Raw genomic sequence first — 20,359 nt, forward strand, 5'->3', positions numbered from 1 at the left:
TTTTTTTTTCATTACGGGCACCGGCGGCCTTGTCCTTGAGAAACAGGAAATCCCCATTGACGTGGCAGAATGTAAAAGTTGCCCTTCTTGATTCTGTACAGTACGCCGGAATACAAGTGTCTATGTATATCTTCAAGGGCATTGCCTGTGTAATGTGATCACCGAGATGGAAATAGACGCCTTGCCTTTTAGCTTTCAGCGCTGCGGTTATGAATCAAGCAGACTCTCGGCTTAGGCGGCCATTTCTGTTTAGTGGGTTGTTCTTTGGTGTTTTTTAAGCCGATGCGCTTAAAAAGGCGTCTTGCCGGTTTTTATTCCTCGCTCACAATGTCTTGATTCAAACTTATTTTGCTTGTTAATGTGTATGAGAATCGCATCTATATGCCTGTGAAGACACTCTAGAAATAGTGAACACTGGCTGTCCAGTTGTGTAGTAGCTATTATTCTCTGTTATCAGTCATCACCAGCTCACTCGCTCCAACACAGCCTGTTTAGACAGGCAGATTTATCGTTGAGAAACGTTCATCTCTTGTTCAGAACTTTGTGTATTATGAAACTGCATGGATTGTACCACAGAGGCTCTTCACAGAGGGTACAGAAACTCCTATCATAGTTGCTGATGATGATTAGCAACTCTTGTTGCACAGTTATAATGGAGAGAACGGTGCATCCTCCATGACTGTATACTTAACTTTTTTTAGGAGAATCTAAAAGGGTAATAATCGCACTGTCCTCCCAGCAGGTAGAGATGGTACTGTCTCTAACTGCTCATGTAATGCTGTGCTGCTGCATCATGCGATTGCTAATACAGCATAGAGAAAGGGAAGGAGAAATCTTAAAAAGAATTGGGTGAGGGGTGCAGAGATGGAAAAAAAATGTGTTTTTTCACTGGAGTGCCCCTTTAAAGGGAACCTGTCAGGTCTCTAATGGTGCTTGGCCTGTGGGCAGCATCGTTTAGTGACACACAGATATCGGTGGTCTGTTGCAGAAATCGCTTCAGGAGTTTTTAAAACCTTAAATTTCACAAAACTTGCAGCAATCTGCTTAGGTGAATCCTGCGTGGATTCATTAATATTCATATATTTACTGCTCAGCCTGCCTGGAGCGCCCTACTGCTCTGATTGACAGGCCTCTCCATTTGCACAGTAATGTATAGAAACCTAGTGAGCAGAGATTACATGAATATTAATGGGCTAGCTAGACTCCTTTTCTGCTGCTCACTGTAAAGTTTGAAATTTTTTTAAAAACTCTAATGTGATCTGGAAATCAGAGTCTGTCACTATACTGTGCTGCCCGCAGACCAAGCACCATTGGAGGGGACCTTTCAACTTCCCCTTAAGAATATATTGATTCGAAGGGGTTTCTGAGAATGGCCTATCCTTTGGATAGACTCTCAATATTGATTGGATCACTTGGGGTCCTACTCTCACCTGCAGTGGTCTAGCGGCCCTTTCATGGTTTACTAGGCCTAGTGTCACACTTGATGTAGCAGCTCTGCCTGCTATTACAGTTTGAACACATCATACCCATTCATGGCACATTGTAAACAAATTGTGTACAACGCATGGATCTGTCTGTTTTTGCAAGTCTGGAGCTACCTGGAAATCTGAAGTATACTTTCTGTTCAAAGCAGACGGGCAAAGTAACTGCATTGGTTTTTCATTGGCGTCGAGAGGCCATAGGAAAAGCAATGCAGTTGCTATGCCCGTTTGCTGCGTATACTTCAGATTTCCAGGTAGATCCAGACATGCAAAAACAGATGCATACGTTGTGCGCAGTGACATTTGTTTACAATGTGCCATGAATGCGTATGATGAATGCGAAAATAACGCTGTCTGGTATTCTAGCTTAGAAAACGGGGCCGCATGCTGCACTATCTTTTCTTCCCCATAATGTTTGCATTGGATCTGCGCCGGAGGCTGCAATGGCGCTATAACTCTCCATTCACATCTATGTGGGAGGGCTTGGAGCCGTGGTAGTAGACACCCCACACTCTAGTTTGACCTCGAAGTAATGCTATAATGACAGATGTTTTATATATGCATTGTCCTCCTAAGTCAGGAACGCTATCTTTTCTCCTTAGGGAGAAGGTGAGGGAGGAGACTTATAAGGCCATGCATGCTCCTCTGGGTAATATGCAAATAAGGGAGATGGAACAATACCTCTGCAGAGGAGCCGGTAATGCCACCCAGATTGTGTCCTGTCGGACAGATACAGCCATGTGTCCCGATCACTTAAAGATCCATGTGATCATCTTACACTTTCCTGTAGTAAGACGTCCGGGACTCGACCGGCCATTTGTAGCGTGTGGGCTTCTGGGGTCGAGTAGACCCTGCCAGATCTTGATTAGCGCTGCTTCTTCCTGACGAATTTTGTAGGTCACAGAATTGCATCTTGCTATTTCCGTAGCTTTTATTTTAGGCCGTTGTTGAGATGTGTGCTTGTCTTGGGTTGCGTTTTACCCTTTGGGCATTGAAGAGATGTGATTTTTCTCCTGCTACTCCTTCACTACTCTCCCGACCGTGTGCGTGAAATGACCGATGATCTGCTTAGCTTGTCCACATTAATTATGCCATGTGATGGCGCGGCATTAAGCGAGCATTAGCAGCTCCGTTCTGCTTAGTCGGAGATTCGGCAGACTTCTCAGGGAGCCTCACATTTGACTGTTATGGCGAGCGCCGGCAGAAAGCTGGGTAACTGCAGTCGTCGATTCACCTCTTCTTCGCTGCCGGCTCCAACTGGAATTAGTCGTTTTTTTTTCTTTTTATTAACCTCTTTAAAAACTTTGCTCCTCCTAATATATATTTTTTTCTCCTAGTTGATGCTGATGAGATCAAACGACTGGGGAAAAGGTTTAAGAAACTCGACTTGGATAACTCTGGATCTCTAAGCGTGGAGGAGTTCATGTCCTTACCCGAGCTGCAGCAGAACCCTCTCGTCCAGCGAGTAATAGACATATTTGATACCGATGGGAACGGAGAGGTCGACTTTAAAGGTAAGGATGCAGCCGTACAGCCGTCTTCATACCACATCGATCGGAAGAAATTCGGCACGTTTCGCCTCCGTTTAGACTTAAAATGTATTTTTATTAGTTTTCGGCTGTTTGTGATTATTGCTTTTTTTTGTTTTACCTGGTACAAGGATCCCTCGTGTTCACTTTAACGCTCGATGCAGCTTGTTTCGGATAAGGTGATTTGCAGCTTTAAGGCTCTTTAGACGTAAGACCTATTTGGCATTTTAATGCGTACATCATTGTAAGGACGTCTTCCTGTAGAGCGGCCTAATACGCTGGACTGTGTGCTACTAGCGCCGGCTGAACTACTGGGGACGCAGGCTTTTTTTGTAACCGTTACAGAACTTCAGACGTTGCCTATTTTGGCGCGGATACGCTGGTGGTTTCACTGTTTTTTCAAATGAAGGGGTGAAGTCTGCGTGTGAATCCGTGACATAATCCGTACAAGTGTTATGGATTTTCTGAGGCAAAATCCATAGCATTTCCGCAGAATAAAAATAGTTAAAATCGGCAGCTACAGCGCTGCCAGTCACCTCGCAGTTCTATCCGGCTGCCTATAGTGAGCGCAGCGTCACTGGTCAGGTGATGCTGAAAGCACGAATCAGCGTATTTGGCTGCATTTATCACTGACGTTGGGTCTCCTGATGCCCAACTCCAATATCATAGATTTCTATGATGCTTAAAGTTTGGGTCATTCGACCCGATGTCAGACCAGGGCACGCCGCTGGACTACACTGCCCAAGAATATCGGTCGCAATTCGCTCTATCACGTGAATACTGCTGGATTCTCTCCACAATATGGTTACATCCCGCGGGTCCATCATGGCGTTAAATCTGAATCCGCAAAAACAAGATTCGTATGGAGCCAATAAGGTCTCCATCCTTTCTGGCATACGTGTCCCACAGAATAGCGCGGTCCCGGGTTTCGTCTGAATTGTGGTTTTAGGGGTTCAGATGTGTGAACCAGCCTAATATAACGGCACACCGTGATGATCTTGTCTATAAAATAGGAGGTATGCTATGGGCACTGTATTAAAAACCTGTCATAGTCCTATGAATGAAGCCAACCAATGAAGCAGTCCTTTTTAGTACCCACAGATGGCGTTGCCCAATTTCTCATACCCTTAATGGCAAACTGTTGAGATTTGCTAGTGATACGTTTTTACTCCCTTGTTGTTGCTTTACTAGTATATAGTGTGTGCATGTATTTGGGGAGCCACAGTAATGGCTGGCTGCTGTTTGACCTTTAGTCAAAATCATATGGTGGCACTTGTTACATCAGTTTTTGTTAAGGTCAGACTCATCCTTTAATGCGCTGGTCACACCTCTTAAAGCAAAATGGCTGCCATCTTTGATCTTTTGAGTGCCCACGAAGCGAGTTTTCACTAGAGCGGTGCAAATTTATATGTGCCAGGCACTGTACCATTGTAATGCCTACTAGTTTTGCGCAGGCCACTTCCCCGGGGCAGGCCACTTCCCCGGGGCAGGCCACTTCCCCGGGGCAGGCCACTTCCCCGGGGCAGGCCACTTCCCCGGGGCAGGCCACTTCCCCGGGGCAGGCCACTTCCCCGGGGCAGGCCACTTCCCCGGGGCAGGCCACTTCCCCGGGGCAGGCCACTTCCCCGGGGCAGGCCACTTCCCCGGGGCAGGCCACTTCCCCGGGGCAGGCCACTTCCCCGGGGCAGGCCACTTCCCCGGGGCAGGCCACTTCCCCGGGGCAGGCCACTTCCCCGGGGCAGGCCACTTCCCCGGGGCAGGCCACTTCCCCGGGGCAGGCCACTTCCCCGGGGCAGGCCACTTCCCCGGGGCAGGCCACTTCCCCGGGGCAGGCCACTTCCCCGGGGCAGGCCACTTCCCCGGGGCAGGCCACTTCCCCGGGGCAGGCCACTTCCCCGGGGCAGGCCACTTCCCCGGGGCAGGCCACTTCCCCGGGGCAGGCCACTTCCCCGGGGCAGGCCACTTCCCCGGGGCAGGCCACTTCCCCGGGGCAGGCCACTTCCCCGGGGCAGGCCACTTCCCCGGGGCAGGCCACTTCCCCGGGGCAGGCCACTTCCCCGGGGCAGGCCACTTCCCCTTGTCTCTTTAGTCGGGGATCTGCCCTAGAGCAGTTTTCAGGGCAACGAGGTCTACGATTTGATCTCCATACGTGTAGTTCTCCAGGACAGCCGCCTTGCTTCATCCTGGATGATCACCAGCCAGAAGGCGCACGATAAAAGCCTCTCATCCACCTTATGGAAAGATCTCGGTATGGAATATATATTTACAGGGTGTATCGTCTGAGTTAGTATGATATAATCTATTCGTTGGGAACCTGCTCTCGTGGTCCCCACCTCTGTGGTGAAATTCTTCTCCCGAAGTGTTAGTTATTGAGTATTTATACCAGAACAGTAAATCGCTCTTGGGGTACTGGTTCTCCTTGTGGTGATCAGCTGGTGTAAGGAGTTTTGCAGGCAATGCTCACTGGGAAAAATATGTAAATCAACTTTCCTTCAAAAGAAAATTCTCTACTGCCACCTATAGGCAGCTAGCCTGTAAGTCAATGTCTAACTCATTAAATAGTCTTGAAACACGACTTGGGAAAATCTGCCACATCAGAGACATGTCTTTGACTCATTCAGCTGATGTAACTAGTCATGTTTCAGGACTTCTTAGTAGTTTAGACACTCATTTCACATGGAGACTACCTATAGGTGGCACTAGAGGCAGTTGTCTTCCAGTTTAGTATGTTGGCATGGGTTTATTTAAGTCTGTGATGGCTTTGCACATTCCTGTTCCCTATCCTAGGACGGTCTTGTAGTCTCTAGCTGAAGAGATTTAGTACATGACCCTATGCAGGGAGCACTCCAGGTAAGGCGGGTGTTGTTATGCCTCATCCAGTGATTGGGTGTAACGGCGGCACTCTTTACCTCGGGTATTCGGACTGTTTGCTGATTAATTGGTACATTAATTCTGAACTCTTCTTATTTCCAGATCTTACTAACTTATTGTCTTGTCTTGTAGAGTTCATCGAAGGAGTGTCACAGTTCAGCGTTAAAGGGGACAAAGAACAGAAACTGAGGTGTAAGTGTTTACAACCTGTTGGAATCTGTACTGGCGTAGTGCCGACCCGTAGAAAATAGGTGGCACTGCCACGTACCTGGGCACAAATGTACCAGCCTACACCTGCGGGGCCTAATCCTGGAGGACTGTCTTAGAGGGGCTCTGCGCCTGCAATAAGTGGGTTGTCCAGGATTAGAAAAATCTCGTACCCCCTCCACCCGCAACCCTCACTTGCCGGGCTTCATATTGCAGCTCACTCCTATGCAAATGCATCCGATAGACAGATGTCCGTGAGAAGAGAAGGGTGGTCCTGATCTGCACTGGGTGGCCGGTTTTATTGGAGACCCGGCCCCCTTTCATAATCGGAGATTCCCTCTGTATGGGGGAAAAAAAAAAGCTGTGACCCCGGAGTGCAGCATATAATCGCGCGAGACATAGTTTCCGTATATCAGTTTCCATGTGAATCCACGTTAGATGGGAGACTCTGCAACAAAAGGGGTCAAAGGAGGATGTCAAGAATCATTCTGATGAACAGGTGAATGACACGCTTGTCTGCCAGCCCTGCTTGTCATTCCTTAGCCAGAACGGCAGAGTACCAGTTCAGCACCATTAGGTCTTAAAGAAGCAGAAAAATGAGACTCCGGTGGGCCAAAGAGCGCCAAAATTGTGTCATTGAGCAGTGGACAAACATCGCTTGATCAGGTGATTGCAAATTTCTGTTGCGCCGTGTTGATGGGAGGTCAGAATTCCAGAACATGTCGGCACATTCATCTCATTTGCTGCAAGAAGTTTCCTGTCCGCATGGGCCAGTGATCTTGCAGAATCTAGGGGAGTCTGCCGCAACAAATGTCTGCAGGTATTCTTTCCGTTACGGACGTCGTTCTCTATGCTGTCCATAGAAGTGACCGGACGTGACCCCTAACCCCCCACAGGTAGCGTATTCTTCATAGCACAAGCTGCCGGTGCCTGCAGATCTCATGTAGCATTTGCATTAGTTTTTATCACTTGCAGAATAGTTTTGTGGTATTTCTGTCATCTACTCTGTAAGTTGTGATTGCACACAGGAGTCGTCTTAACATCCTCTTCTTTCTCCAGTTGCTTTCCGTATATATGACATGGACAAGGACGGCTACATCTCCAATGGCGAGCTTTTCCAAGTATTGAAGATGATGGTTGGAAACAATCTGAAAGACACCCAGCTACAGCAGATAGTAGACAAAACCATTATCAATGCAGATAAAGACGGCGACGGAAGAATATCTTTTGAAGAGTTTTGTGCTGTAAGTTGAACTGGCGATCTAATGGCTCTTTTAACCGTTGTAGACTATCAGATCTATGCTTCCTGTCCCGTATCTGATGGCAGAGAGGGTGCGATCTTAAAGGGCATCTGCAGCCATTATGTTTGCAACCCTCTTAGCAGCTTAAGGTAGTGACAAGTATGCTGATTACAGGGATATGTCTGCCATATGTATACTTGCATTTTATTACACAAAGGTCTACAAGAAGTAGTCCTTAATATATATGAACTGCAGTCTATTCACACCCCACCCGTCCTTCCAGCTGATGATTGACTGCTGTCTGCCTATCACTGGGAGATAGTTGTTAATCATTGACTGGTGGGAGGGGCAAGTTGCAGTTTATGAATATCAAGGACTACTTCCTGTAGTGGCTGCTACTAATAAAATGCAAGTTTCTTTCAAACTACTGCACAGATACATACACCAGACACATCATTGTAATCAGCATGCATGTCGCCATCGTTTGCCCACAGCGAGAGTTGGAAAAATGGTCGGAGATTCCCTTTAACCCCTTAAGGACCCCGAGTGTTTTGTTCCTAATGGATTAGACAACTTGTATTGATTTTACTCATGGGGTGGTTTTCAGCCTTATTACATCATAGGAATGGGTTCCCCCGTTTTGGGCGTTTTGCTATATAAATTACAGGGCAGATGTGACGACGGTCTAGCTTAGAGTGGGTGGTCGGTTTTATTTATATAGATGAATGGATAAACTAATTTTTTATATCCGTGTCGTCATACAAGATCTCTGGGGGACATATGCAATATTAATTTTTTTTTTTTTCTATTCTGCTACTTTCTACAGTAACTGCACCGCCCTTAGTAGCCCTACTTGGAGGGGAAACTATCCCTCTGTAGTGACATTGGTCACTGGCAGAACTGATCTTGTAATGCTAAGACCCTGCAGCTCTGCAATGCCGGGTTTGCCGGTGATCACCGGGTCAAATTAAAGAAACATCACTGCCGCTTTCTCTATTCACTACATCATGCTCATTGAGCAATTCTTAAACCACTTCTCCTCAGGGTCCTCGGCTGTCCCTGCCAGCTGAGCACCCAACCTGCTCCTGCCAGATACCCTTTTAACCCTTTCCAATCCACTGTCTGACCTCTGAAGACATTATGATTTAAGGCTGTACAGCTCCGATGTTGGAAGACATCCATCGGGGTTCTCTTACTGTATATTGCCAGCCTCTCTGCTGTCGGGGCCTATCCAATGTGTCACCTCATGCAGTACTGGCTTTAGCCAGCAGATAGCGCCATTGTATAACAGTAGAAAAAAAGTAAGCCCCCTAGGAAAACCAGGATACAAATTGGATTGGAAAGTGTTAAGTGATTTATTGGCAAAATCATGGGCTTAAAATGACTCAATTTACCTACTATGAAAACCTCAGACCTGGACGACCATCATCTGAGTAGTGTCTCTTTAAGAAATGTGAAGCCTTTGGATCTTTAGGTTTTGCAGCTGCTACGTCCTTCCTTGGGGAAACCAGATCAGGCAAAGACATTAGCAAAGTTGTGAGCTGTGGGATTTGTGCATTACTGTGAAACTTGGAGTTTAATAATTCAGGTCAGAGCTCTGAACATCGTGGCCTTATTCCTCCCGACGCCAAAATGTAGCGTCTTGGATAGAACCTGTACGCTAATGACACTTCAAAGCACAAGCCAAGTGTCATTTCATAGGATTAGAACCACCGCATTAACTTAGTAATAATCTTTATTTTTATAGCGCCGACATATTCCGCAGCGCTGACAAGACGGGACTGAAAACAAAACCACAGTTACATGTAGAAATCAATTGAAGGAAACAGTAGGGGGGAGGGTCCTGCTCCAACAAGCTTACTACTGATAATGGGGTGATACAGAAGGTAAAGGGGCTGGAGATGTGCGCGGTATGGCGAGGTGGAGAGTGTGGGATACGTATAGTCAAATTAAGCCGTATAGTGTCGTAATTGGTATGACTGCAGGGAGCGGTGGATTGCGGCTAGCAGGGATTGCAGTCGGTAGGAAAGGGGGGTAAAGAGGGGTTTAGTTAAGGAGATGTGGTATGCCTCCCTGAGGAGGTAGAGCACGCCTGAGGTTGTGTGAGTCAGGAATTACACCGGATAGTTTTGGGTAGAACGAGAAAAACGCATCACTGCACGTTTTGTTTGTTTTTGTGTGTTTTTTTTTAAATTTTTTCACGCTTATCAAAAAAAATGATATGCAGCTCCAGTACTTATAATGGTAAAAATATAGCATGCAAGTGCTATTATGCTGCATAAACGATGGACGTGAGCTGATCGCTCCTCGTTCAGTGTAATTAGCGGCCGTTCAGTACTGAACGGATGCTGTGTTGTGTCAATGGTGAGGGGCGGGGGAGTGAGGGGAGAGAAATCTACTGCCTCCCCGCTGAGACATAACGATACTAGCTTCCGTGCACGGGAGCTAGTATGTGCGGGGACGAGTGTTGGGCATAGTTTGCCTGACACTCGTCCCATCTAAACCAGCCTTTAATCAAATGCCCTTGATTTGATTTATCAGCAAGTGTGACCACCTCTATAAAGAGCTGAAGTTTTGGCAGTTTGCTGGTCTGGAGCATTCAGGCATATTAACACAATGCAAGGAGGAAAGACATTAGCAATGATCTTAGAGGAGAAATTGCTACTGCCCATCAATCTGAAGGGTCGTAAGGCCATTTCCAAACTGTCTGCAGTCTGTTACTCATAAGTAGAGATAATTCAAGATGCTTAACAATCTTCCCAGGAGTGGATGTCCCAGCAAATTCACCTTGGTGTCAGACTATGCAATGCTCTGAGAAATTACAAAAAAACCCAAAAGCTACATCTTTAACTCTAAAGCCTTGAGTTACGGTAGTAGATCCAATATTCCAGTTCATGACCGTACAATTAGACTGAGCAAGTATGGCTTGATTGAAGGGTTGCCAGGAGAAAGCCACCTTTTTGCAAACTTTATCAACGGTGCCATGTTCCTTTTACAAAGTTGCATCTGAAGGAACCACAAGACTTTGGACAGATGAGATTAAAGTTGAGATGTTTTGGGTTTTGCCAAACGTGGCATTATGAGCACACGCCGCATATCGGCACAAACACCGCCTACCAACTGTCAAGCACGGTGTTGGAGGGGTGATGATTTGGGCTTCTTTTGCAGCCCCAGCACCTGGGCACCTTGTCGTCATTGAGTCAACCATGAATTCCTCTGCCAGTCAAATGTGAGGCCATCTAGCTTAAGGCTAAAGCTTGACTGAAACTGGAGCACAACCGCAAATGTACATCAGAATGGCTGAAAGGGAGAAGAATCGGGATGTTGCCATGGCCAAGTCAACGTCCTGGCATCAACCCAATTGAAATACCGTGGTGGGAACGTAATAAAGCGGCGCATAATCAAATGCCCACAAACTTCAATGCACTGAAGCAACGTTGTAAAGAAGAGTGGGCCAAAAAGTGGACGACCAAAAACCATCACTGATGAAGCGTATGTAACCGCTCTTAAGGCCTCATTCATCAATCATGGTTTGTGGGGCCCAGATTTTGGTTTTAGCGGAGACCAACTGTTGGAATTTAGAATGAAATTTGGTAACTGTGCTGCGGATAATGGGAGGCGATGATTGAAATCTGCCCCAATGACATGCGCTTCATTCACTTGACAAGCCGGATCTCAACACGCTCTGCTTGAGCGAACGCCCTTGCCTGTAATGCAGAAAAATGACTGTTAACGTGGGGAGGAATAGTTCTGGTAACATGAAGCACACTGCGTTTCTGCTGAAATTCTCTGCCAGTTTGACATATCACACACCTGTCTTCCCATTGGAAAAACTAGAGTTAAATCCAAGATGGCAGAATTCAAAATGGCCGTCCTGTAGATGAGACAGCGTACCAGGCTTTCCCCTTCACCCGCAGCTTGTATGCAAAACTGCATCACTGTCTTCTTTTGAGACGGATTTACTATCCGATGAGTGGATGCCAAGCTGGATGGGCGCTGTGCATTGTGGGACCATCTTACCACGCCGTGGGGCAGTGTGGGGAGAAATGGAGCTGAGTCTAACCCCCTCCACCCCAAAAAAAAACCTACCAGCTCACTTTACAACCAGCTGTACTTATCGGTGTATGTCCTTTACTAACATACCTGTGCACAAAAAAATGGCCCGTGGAAAACTCCTATCAGACCTTCTAGAGATCAGCCGTCCTGATGAGTAAGAGCGTAGGATTCAGAGGGGTGTACGTCATTGTTCTACGGACTGCAAATGGTGGTAAAGAAGAAAATCCTTTTTAAATACGTACTTAGTGTTGGTCCCCTATGAACAGCAGGCACAGGAGGACATTGTACAGGACCGGACTGTCTAGGGCCCGATAGCCCAAGAGGCATTAGCATGTGTTGTGACCGGCGTGTTTGTTTTATTACTGAGGCCGTAAATCTGCAGAACAGCCCAGAGCCGGTCAACAAAGGCATTCTGGCTGTAAACAATAGCAGGAAGGTCTTTGGTATGGTACTGCCAGTAAATGGACGCCTGGGGGGGGGGGGGGGGGGGGGGGGGTCTGAAATGAATCACCTGTATAGTTAACCACTTGGTGACCGGTTTGTCTTTTTAAAAAAAAGTTTTTCAAACTCACATGCCGGGAGCCATAACTTTAAATATTACTATTTGTTTTTTCTCCCGTCGACGGTTATAAGGATTTTTTTTTAACAGCGCCACTTCGGGGTACTTTATAATGAATTCTTTGGTTTAAAGGAGGGTAGGTTGGGAAAAAACAGACAGAAGCCCCACCATTGTGTTTTGCTTTTACAGGATTTACTGTGCAGCATGCATAACATATGACCGTATTTTCAGGCATATAAGACGACCCGCGACTTTTCGTCTTGTATGCCGGGTATACAGTGTGAAAAAAAAAATAAAAATTTGAATACTCCCTTCCAGCGGCGCTGTTGCAGGCTGGCGCTCCCCCGTGTACGCTGGCAGAGCATTGCTTTCTGCAAGCGGAGCTTGAATGCCCCGCCTCCAGAAAGCTAATGCTCTGATTGGCTAACGGCAGACTAAGTTAGCCAATCACAGCCATTCATGACGTCATTGAATGGCTAACGCCACACTAAGTTGGCTAATCAGAGCATTAGCTTTCTGGAGGCAGGGCATTCAAGACCCGCTTGCAGAAAGCAATGCTCTGCCAAGCGTGCATGGGGGAGAGACGGCCTGCAGCAGCGCCACCAAAGGGGAGTATTCTCCCCCCCACCCCCTTTTTTTTTTTTTCGACCACTATATACCCGGCGTATAAGACCCCCAACTGCAGAGCAGATTTTTGGGGGTTAAAAGGTCATCTTATACGCCAGAAAATACGGTAGTTTTATTCTCTTGATCAGCACAATTGTTCCATCAAGGGGCGTAACTATATAAGGGATGTGGTTGCACCCGGGCCCAGGAGCCTTAGGGGGCCCATAAGGCCTCTCCTCTCCATATAGGGAGCCCAGTACTATGAATAAAGCATTATAGTTGGGGGCCCTGTTACAGGTTTTGCATTGGGGCCCAGAAGCTTCAAGTTATGCCTCTGGTTCCAATACTAAAGTTATATGAGCAGCGCAAAAAAGTGTGAAAAAGCGATCACCGTGTCAGTGGATAAAATATCTGCATATAATGTCACAATTGGTTTGTTTAAAAATTTGTAAACTGCTTCATAAAGTTAAAAACGTGTAAAGGAAGGGCCACTCCGGCCAAAACCTCCAATTCTGACCAGCTCAGATCTGATGGCAGGTTATGTATTTATTTTAGTCAGTTTCACAGTCTGTATGATGCTGTTACATGGATCTGCAACAGCGGGTGACAGATGGAGACCCCTGCTCTGTCCACCTCTTAGATGCTGCTGTCAGCAGTGATCTCCGCATCTAAGGGGTTAAATGGCCTGGGGGTAGGAGTTTGTTTTCAGATTTCGACCATTGCAATATAAGCCTGGCTGTCTATAGAAAGTGGAGCTCCTGCTCATCCCAGCATGGAGCTCTCTTACTGGGCTAAACCTGTAGTGCTGTAAAAGGCATATCAAGGGGTTTAGAGCCCCTCCCTTAGTGACCGGCCACTGATGCCCTCTTTACAAGACCCGATTCTCATTTGAATGAGCGCACCAGCAAGCGACGTCACGGCTAACTCGTTTGCACCAGTGCAGTCTGTTTTAGACAGGCAGATCATCATTGAGAATCATTCACTTTTCATTCAGTGCCTCAGATTCTGTGAGCGGGGAGCGTTTGAACAGAACGAGAAGTGAACAAGCCACCGTTTGATTTTTTTTTTTTTTTAATACGCCTGCTGAAACTGAAGACTCCCGAGAAGTACACAATTCTTGTTAGTCATTAGCTTTCATTTAGATGTAACGATAATCAGTCAATTCCGTTCGTTCGAGCGACAGTCGTTACCAGGAAATGGGCTATAAGGGGTTAAACTTCTCACTATTGATCATTGCAGGCCCTGCCAGTTGGGGCATGCCAATCGGTCCAATTCCCAATGAGCAAAATTAGGAAAGCAAATTGTCCTAGTTGCAACCTGTCATGTTCATCGCGGCACAGGTCCACGAGAACGGATAGAACTTCCAAGTACCGCAACTTTTAATGTTTTGTTGTTTTTGTTTTTTTGTTTACTTTAGCAGGTTTTTTTCTTTACTATTTTTTCCTTTTTTTGCAGTTATTTTTTTCTAGTGGTTATTTTGGTTTTGTGTTTTTTTGTCTTCGTGTTTTTTGTGTTTTTTTACCAATGTTTTATACTACATTTGCAAGTTTTTGACGTCCTTTTTGTTTTTTTGTTCTCCTTTTCCAGGTGGTAGGCGGTTTAGATATCCACAAAAAGATGGTGGTCGACGTGTGAGTCCACCGAGCGGCACACTCGAAACACTTCTGCTTTCTTCTCCATCTCTGAAGATCTGCTCAAGACGTCCAGCAAACGCTCTCTGTGTATTTTAAATGGAAGTATTTTTCTCTGTGAAGCCACATTTTCCAACATGAGCCTCATGAAGCCAACTTTTAAGTGTTATTGAACTTTTTAATTCTCTCAATAACTCGGTGTAGCACTTTATAGTCTGAAGGACAGCACAATGGGGAAGAGCATATCGGCTTGATGGAGAAAAAGAAGGGAGTTGGCTTTTTTTTTTTTTTTTTTTTTTTTATTTATTTTTTTTCCTTCCTCTTTTATAACAGGGAGTATATAAATAGCTTTCTACGTAGTCATTAGACGGGCTTTAACTTAATTTACTTGAGTACAAGAAAACAAAACGAACCTAGAGAAAATAAAAAAAAATAAAATAAAAAAAAAAAGTGCCAAGCAGAACATAAAGCCGTTCAATACCTAAATCGAAATCCTTACTTTTATTTCACACAGTTTTATATATATATAGTAGAGGAATGTATACTTTCTGCTGGGTGTCTGGTCAGTGTGTATTGTTTCTTGTGATATTATTATAAGTTTTTATCTCTTAGGTTTTTTTTTTTGTACATTAACCGGTTGATCAACGCCGTTGCTTCCTGTTAATCTACTTTATAGGTTTTTTTTTTGTTTTTTTCTTAAGACAGGAAATTTGTATGTTTAATTTATACATGTTAATATATTACCAGGGACTGTGTCTCTCGCTTCTTGAAACGTAGTCGAATGTTACTGCCAAGTGAAGAACCCTTTTTATATAACGCCTCTAGCACAGAGCGTAGTTGCCGAAGCAAAGCCGCTACCCCCAATGTTGGGCCATCGGTCGCAATGGCCACACCGCCCAAAAAAAAAGGACTTTACGGTTCTTTTTTTTTTTTTTTTCTTGCATAGACAATAGTCAAGGTGGAGAATTTTTTTGAATTGGGTCTTCTCTCACTCCCACCCATTGAATAGAACAAACTACTGCAGGCAGCATGACTGGTAATATTGAAATGGATATATGTATATTGGTTATAGGAGAGGGTATTTTTATTTCTGGTGGCTTATTCTTTTCCGTGTACTCCTTCATGTGAAATGAAACTTTAATCGTTCGGTTTGTCTTTTATTTACTACATAGTGTGATATAAAAGTAGCGAGACTTTTTTTTTTTTTTTTCCCCCTCCCCCCTCCTCCCCCTTTTCTCTTCCGGAAACTCCGCCTCTCCTATTCTGCTGTGGTACTATTGGCTACATAGATTACGTACATACACACGCCCACTTACACACAGAATTTTTTTTGAAGCATATCTATGGTGGTTTTATATTGGGGGCTTGTGAATTAGAAGGAGAAAAAAAGAAAAAAGTAAAAAAAAAAAAGAATTAAATATGGGGGGGGGAGGGGGAGGGAGTGTCTGCCTGCCATAGCTGTTCCTTCAACTGAGTGCTGCACATCATGGGCTCTATCTGTGCGAGAGAAATCAAGGTGCTTGGTGTCCTTGCATGACATGGAGTTTTGCATGTAGATCGATTTGAAATGTTCCTCTTGTTTACATAATTTGCATTATATATATAAATATAAAAGAAATGTTGCCAAACTTTAGTACATGTTGATGTTAACAATCAGAAGAAAAAAAAATTAAAAAAAGAAAAAAAAAAAATCTCCACTTTTTTTGTTTTTTGTTTTCCTCCTCCTCTGGATCAGTCGGTGGTTCATTATCCCAGCCAGTGGTCTTCTGTTCCAGTGTCAGCTGCCATGCGCTCGGCTTCGAGGGGGAGATTTAGTCTTTTTTTTTTTTTTTTTGGTGAATTATGTATTTTTTTTTTTCTTTTTTGTACATACATTGTGTTCTAAACATTTTAGCATATGCTTTCTATTTCTCATGCTTGTGCATATCTTGGCTGACATTAAAATAGCGATCATTTCCTTTTATCGGAGATTTTTTTTTTTTTTTTTTCTAGGTTTGCGTGGGGAAATGGTTAATGTTGAATGTTTTTTTTTCCCTCTGCATGCTATATAAATTGTAGGAAATTAGACTTCTTCATACTGTATGAATAAAGAAATGGAACTTGTTGTTCGGTGTCCGGCCTCCTCTTACTGTAGAAGTCCGAAAGAAGCAATTCTACTTTGCAAGAAAAGTTTTCTCAAACTTCTTTCATAGTTACTGATGACTGTTCGACAGCCCTGTTCCTTGTGCCCATACAGTGAAACCTCTGAGGTGACTGCCTAATTTGCATTGGGTCTTCTAGCACAGGGGCCCCCAACTCCAGCCCTCCAGGGACTACCAACAGGTCATGTATTTAGGATATCCTATAGTAAGAACGCCTGTGGCAACGTCTGAGGCACGGACAATAATTACATCACCTGTGCAACACTGAGGAAATCCTGAAAACATGACCTGTTGGCGGTCCCCGAGGACTGGAGTTGGGGGAACACTGTTCTAGCATGTCATGTACGCGGTTGGCCTTCTATGTCACATACACTCGCGACAGGTCACTTGGGTGCGACTGTCAAGGGTTGCTCTAGCTTCCGCTAAAGCATAGATTATACCCCCAATGCAGTCCATACACCCAAAACTCTTATTGCCGTCGCTCCTTGGAGAAAGCCCAAGGCATCTGCATCCACACAAAGGGTTAATGCCACTGTTGCCTTGGAGGGACGGCACGATCTGCATTTATCAATGTGTTTTAGGCTTCAACACAAAAAAGCCAGTGCTTACAAAAAAGATAAAGCCAAAATAAAAAAAATGCAAAACAATGATACAACTAAAATGCAGAAACCTTAGCGGGGTGGCGGCTAAGGGGAAGCACTGCTCAGACCCCACTGTAGTGGCTCTCATTGAAATCACAGGTGTTGGGGCCATGGTTTCCGCTCTGCATCTGAATAACACCAGGATCCACCAGAAGTGATGGTCACTAATTACCCCTTCCCTGCCTAGAACTGTCTGCCATAGAAGTAAATAGGCCTGCTGCTCTACATTGTGTGGATGGCCCATGAGGCTGCTGCAAAGGCAGGATGGCTGCCACCATAATCATGTTCAGACAACAGAATTAAAAAAAAAAATATATAGAAAAATGGAGACTTTCATATTCTGTTTTAATTTCTAAGAAAAATATAGTTGGTACATGCCCCTTAAAGGGGTTGTCTCGCGGCGAAAGCGTTTTTTTTTTTTAAATGGACCCTTGCATTCTGCCCTGTGAAAAAGAAAGCATGTGTTAGTTTTTAACAAGCACATTGCACTTACCTGCATCAGCGTTCTGCAGCTTCTTCATTTAAAGATGGCGCCGCTGGTCTTCTCCCACGGTGCACCGCGGGTCTTCCCATGGTGCACCATGGAGTTTCTTCTTCTGTCTTCCGCGTTCCACTGCCGATACAGCCACCTCATTGGCTGATCGGCACCACGTGACGGAGGCAAAGCTTCGATGACGACGCGGTGAGCAGCTCTCCGGCAGGAGCGGCTCCATTCACCAGGCAGAAGACCGCACAGCGCAAGCGCGTCTAAAAAAAGCAAGAAGCCAGCGAAATTAGACGGAGCCATGGAGACGTGGACGCCAGCAACGGAGCAGGTAAGTGAATAACTTCTGTATGGCTCATATTTAATGCACGATGTACATTACAAAGTGCATTAATATGGCCATACAGAAGTGTATAACCCCACTTGCTGCCGCGGGACAACCCCTTTAAGGCTTCGTGCAAGCGGGCAACACGGCAGTGGTGTGAAAAAATCGCAGCGATATCGCATTGCTGGTCCAATTCTGTAGCACCACATGCGAGGATTATTTTATTTTTGGGGTGGGGAGCACGGTGCTTGAACCATAAGCCCTACCTCAAAAATAAGCCTTAGCTACAGGGACAAAAAAAAAAAAATACTACCTAGAAGTGCTGTCTGGCTTGCTGCAGCTTCTTCCCATTCCTGGGACTGCTGTTCTTCATCTCTTCTGGCTGAGGATTGAAAAATCCCTGCCTCCTGGAACCGCTGGCTGTGTCTGGCTGAGCGTCAGCCAATCGAAGGCAGCGCTTACAGAAGTCGGGGATTTTTCAATCCCTGGCCAGAAGAGATGAAGTGCCGGGGAGAAGATGCTGTGGGGTCGGACAGAACTTCTAAGGTGATGTATACTGTTTGGTGTTTTTTTTGTTTTTTTTTTTCCTGCAGCCAGGGCTTAGAGTAGGGCTTTGACTGTAGGCTTTTCTACTGTCAACGTTGCACCGCACGAAAATCATGTTTTCGGGCGATGCAACAGAGGAAGGCTCCATAGGGAAACATACAGTTAGGGCCAGAAATATTTGGACAGTAACACAATTTTCGCGAGTTGGGCTCTGCATGCCACCGCATTGGATTTGAAATGAAGCCTCTACAACAGAATTCAAGTGCAGATTGTAACGTTTAATTTAAAGGGTTGAACAAAAATATCTGATAGAAAATGTAGGAATTGTACACATTTCTTTACAAACACTCCACATTTTAGGAGCTCAAAAGTAATTGGACAAATAAACATAACCCAAACAAAATATTTTTTTTTCAATATTTTGTTGCGAATCCTTTGGAGGCAATCACTGCCTTAAGTCTGGAACCCATGGACATCACCAAACGCTGGGTTTCCTCCTTCTTAATGCTTTGCCAGGCCTTTACAGCCGCAGCCTTCAGGTCTTGCTTGTTTGTGGGTCTTTCCGTCTGGATTTGAGCAAGTGAAATGCATGCTCAATTGGGTTAAGACCTGGTGATTGACTTGGCCATTGCAGAATGTTCCACTTTTTTGCACTCATGAACTCCTGGGTAGCTTTGGCTGTATGCTTGGGGTCATTGTCCATCTGTACTGTGAAGCGCCGTCCGATCAACTTTGCAGCATTTGGCTGAATCTGGGCTGAAAGTATATCCCGATACACTTCAGAATTCATCCGGCTACTCTTGTCTGCTGTTATGTCAACAATAAACACAAGTGACCCAGTGCCATTGAAAGCCATGCATGCCCATGCCATCACATTGCCTCCACCATGTTTTACAGAGGATGTGGTGTGCCTTGGATCATGTGCCGTTCCCTTTTTCTTCCCATCATTCTGGTACAGGTTGATCTTTGTCTCATCTGTCCATAGAATACTTTTCCAGAACTGGGCTGGCTTCTTGAGGTGTTTTTCGGCAAATTTAACTCTGGCCTGTCTATTTTTGGAATTGATGAATGGTTTGCATCTAGGTGTGAACCCTTTGTATTTACTTTCATGGAGTCTTCTCTTTACTGTTGACTTAGAGACAGATACACCTACTTCCCTGAGAGTGTTCTGGACTTCAGTTGATGTTGTGAACGGGTTCTTCCTCACCAAAGAAAGTATGCGGCGATCATCCACCACCGTTGTCTTCCGTGGACGCCCAGGCCTTTTTGAGTTCCCAAGCTCACCAGTGAATTCCTTTTTTCTCAGAATGTACCCGACTGTTGATTTTGCTACTCCAAGCATGTCTGCCATCTCTCTGATGGATTTTTTCTTTTTTTTTTTCAGCCTCAGGATGTTCTGCTTCACCTCAATTGAGAGTTCCTTTGACCGCATGTTGCCTGGTCACAGCAACAGCTTCCAAATCCAAAACCACACACCTGGAATCAACCCCAGACCTTTTAACTACTTAATTGATTACAGGTTAACGAGGGAGATGCCTTCCGAGTTAATTGCAGCCCTTAGAGTCCATTGTCCAATTACTTTTGGTCCCTTGAAAAAGAGGAGGCTATGCATTACAGAGCTATGATTCCTAAACCCTTTCTCCGATTTGGATGTGGAAACTCTCATATTGCAGCTGGGAGTGTGCACTTTCAGCCCATATTATATATATAATTGTATTTCTGAACATGTTTTTGTAAAAGCTAAAATAACAAAACTTGTGTCACTGTCCAAATATTTCTGGCCCTAACTGTAGGCTACAAAACCTCACAAGGTTTTTGTGTTGGGATGTCGCACATATGAATGAACCCATGGAAAGCATGGGCTGAATGAACACGCAATTTGTTGCAACGCAGCAAAATCACCTGTGTGAACGAGGCCTACATAGAATATCTGGAAACACGTATTTTATGACCAAGGGGAATGCACAAGCTTTATGTGATTCTGTAATGAACATGATGGTGGGAAAGTGTGTAGAAATTAGGATTTTTGTCTTCTTAGAAC

The 20,359-nt window shown here is 45.1% G+C and overlaps 1 protein-coding gene across 1 annotated transcript in view; it reads left to right on the forward strand.

Annotated features, from left to right (window-relative positions):
- The window catches only part of PPP3R1 (protein phosphatase 3 regulatory subunit B, alpha), a 40,675-nt gene extending 24,389 nt beyond the window's left edge, over nucleotides 1-16,286 (forward strand). The window contains exons 3-6 of the mRNA XM_066595469.1: nucleotides 2,819-2,995; nucleotides 6,014-6,073; nucleotides 7,148-7,332; nucleotides 14,138-16,286. Coding sequence (XP_066451566.1) covers nucleotides 2,819-2,995; nucleotides 6,014-6,073; nucleotides 7,148-7,332; nucleotides 14,138-14,185 — 470 coding nt within the window. The 3' untranslated portion in view covers nucleotides 14,186-16,286. The remainder of the gene's footprint in view (nucleotides 1-2,818; nucleotides 2,996-6,013; nucleotides 6,074-7,147; nucleotides 7,333-14,137) is intronic.
- The last annotated feature ends 4,073 nt before the right edge of the window (nucleotides 16,287-20,359 follow it).

The sequence above is a fragment of the Eleutherodactylus coqui genome, chromosome 3 (genome assembly GCF_035609145.1).
Source record: "Eleutherodactylus coqui strain aEleCoq1 chromosome 3, aEleCoq1.hap1, whole genome shotgun sequence".
Classification (NCBI taxonomy): Eukaryota; Metazoa; Chordata; class Amphibia; order Anura; family Eleutherodactylidae; genus Eleutherodactylus; species Eleutherodactylus coqui.